We start from the raw sequence: 2,391 nt of genomic DNA, 5'->3' as shown, positions 1-2,391 counted from the left end.
CATTATGATTCCAACTTCTATCATTCAAGATACTACATTCTTTAATTGGGAACATGCTATTTGTCTTTTAACGGCATAAGGGGATGATTACCGCCGTGTCTGAAGGCTCTTCAGAGACGAAAATTCGAGTTTGTTGTTTCAAAAGCTGCGAGTAAGCGAGCGGGTAGAACTCATAATTCTCTGAAATTGGGGTTTCCAGTTTATTAAGAATCCTTCTCGTTCGTTGAATTTGGTTGAATTATTTCCCCAAATACATGAAGTGTTCAAGTCTCTCAAGATGAAGGAATAAAATTGATATGAAATCGTTGATTCTGAAGCTTTGATGTGAGAGGAAAGGTTTTGGCACATTTCTCGTCTACTGTTCTGAGTGTCGGGGCGCGCATCCTCATCATTATGTAAAAATCATAAGAGAGTTTTACTGTTATTACTTTTACTTCAAAAATCGCAATATATGTTTTATCCACAAAGAGTTTTAGAAAATTTTACGAAAATATCAGAGACTTTATCTAGGCTAATGTGCAAAAGTTTCTTTTTATGATTTTAGTCTTGTGTTTGCGGAGAGAAAATTAAACACATGCAATTCCAGTCAGGCTGAATCCCGTAACATCAAGTTGCACGGCCGAAGCGAGGTTCCCGCCGGCCGCAGTGAAAACTTCATTCCCCATATCCTTTCGTGTACGAAACTTATGCGGCTCACAGGTCAAAACTTTTTCTCCGTAAGTTTAAAGAGGATTTGTTTCCCGTACAAAAATAATCGCGAAAAGTTCTTCGGAAGACAACATCCTCGTTACTCAGGCATAAGTAAACGAGTGTGAAGGGTTGAACGCACACATCGACGCTGAGGTTAGCTAGGGTAAGATTGATAACATACTGCATAGGAGTGACCTTTACTATCTGACAAAAAGTGTTGGCCCCCAAAAGAGCTCATTTAGTCGATCAGATGAACAGGACCTCAAAATCACAATCCGAAAAGAGAAGCTGAAAAATAATAAAGATGAAGTAAAAAACATGAATGTTAAATATTGTGAATCACTAATACACCATCAGTCGACTATCTCATGTTCTATTAATGCTAGCATTTGGATTAGCGTGCGCGGTTTACGAATTTACATTACTTGGAAAATCAGAAAACCCGTATGGATTATTGATTCAGTAATACTATGTATGAGTGAAGATTAAGACATCAGTTTAGATTTATCCCAGAGTATTATCAGAATTATTAGTGACTAAGTAATGTGCAATAATCAAAACAACTTTCACCTACTGACTCCGCATTTCTCGCACAGTAAAATGTGAATATGGAAAGAAACCAGCAAACAAAACAATACTATAAATGTCATTATCACCTTTCTACACGGATAGCACTTCCACAAGCAAAAGCAATCGATTATTATTCTGGTGACAGTAAATACCAGATCGAGCTCTTATGGATTATATTTCTTTGTATCATGCCGTAGATGAGGTAAACATGTTGATGGCTTTGATATTTTACTTTATCTTGATAGCAACAGAAATAAATATTCCGGTAAAGAGTCCTGCTATTACTAAAACATAGCATGGTTATATTTTGACTTGGCTTGAATATCTTTAAAAAAAATATAACTCCCAAGATATTTTCGTGGCAACAGTAATACTCTTGTAGTCTGTTAATATTAACGTTTGAAGAAAAGTCATATAACAGTTTTAAACATACATGAGCGCCTATAATAATATATATAAAATAACTATAAATATGATTCTTTTTTTTTTTACAATCCACTTTCATGTTCCAGTCCTAGGGTGCCAGATTTTTTTTAACCACACCGACGTGACAATTCACATACACGCTTCTCAAAAGTAAGCAAACTAATTCAGCTGTTAGAAGCTGAGTAGAGGAGAAGGCAAGACCGCCAACATTCCCGCGTTGAAACTGAATAGAACAAAGCAGGCCAACGTGAGACATCGTTCGTGGCAAATGAGGCAGGAGAATCCAGTATCTTAGTTAATCCAGGAACACAACCCTCTGGTATTTTCCACTGCATAAACTTGTTTTTACAGAACAAGTCGTTTGGGTAGCCATCACACCAAAACTTAGAAATTGAAACTCATAACTGAACTCATTAACTCTTCCTCCTGTTTCTCTACAGGTAGATCCCCCCTCCTCTCCCTCCCCCTCCATCCCGCAAGTACCGTTCCCCCACTCCATCCCTCCAATCCCCAACGAGCCCCCCTCCCCTCCCTGGCACCTTTTCCTTGCACTCATAATGGCCACAACAATGGCGGCGGGAAGATGAGGGCCCCGGGCTTTGTTTTGCTGATTGCGTTGTTGTTGGGAAGTGACATCGCGTCCAGGCGGCGGGAGCGTCCGAGGCCTGGAGGGGGGCCGTGCATGGGGAAGGGGGTGCTGGGGAG

The 2,391-nt window shown here is 39.6% G+C and overlaps 1 protein-coding gene across 1 annotated transcript in view; it reads right to left on the bottom strand.

Annotated features, from left to right (window-relative positions):
• Positions 1 to 2,391, bottom strand: part of LOC119593930 (proteoglycan 4-like) — a 51,002-nt gene that overhangs the window by 2,646 nt on the left and 45,965 nt on the right. Inside the window, exon 4 of the mRNA XM_037942948.1 lies at positions 92 to 180. Coding sequence (XP_037798876.1) covers positions 92 to 180 — 89 coding nt within the window. The remainder of the gene's footprint in view (positions 1 to 91; positions 181 to 2,391) is intronic.

Source organism: Penaeus monodon, chromosome 33 (assembly GCF_015228065.2).
Source record: "Penaeus monodon isolate SGIC_2016 chromosome 33, NSTDA_Pmon_1, whole genome shotgun sequence".
NCBI lineage: Eukaryota > Metazoa > Arthropoda > Malacostraca > Decapoda > Penaeidae > Penaeus > Penaeus monodon.
The sequence above is the reverse complement of the archived record's forward strand: the minus strand, read 5'-3'. Positions and strand labels throughout refer to the sequence as shown.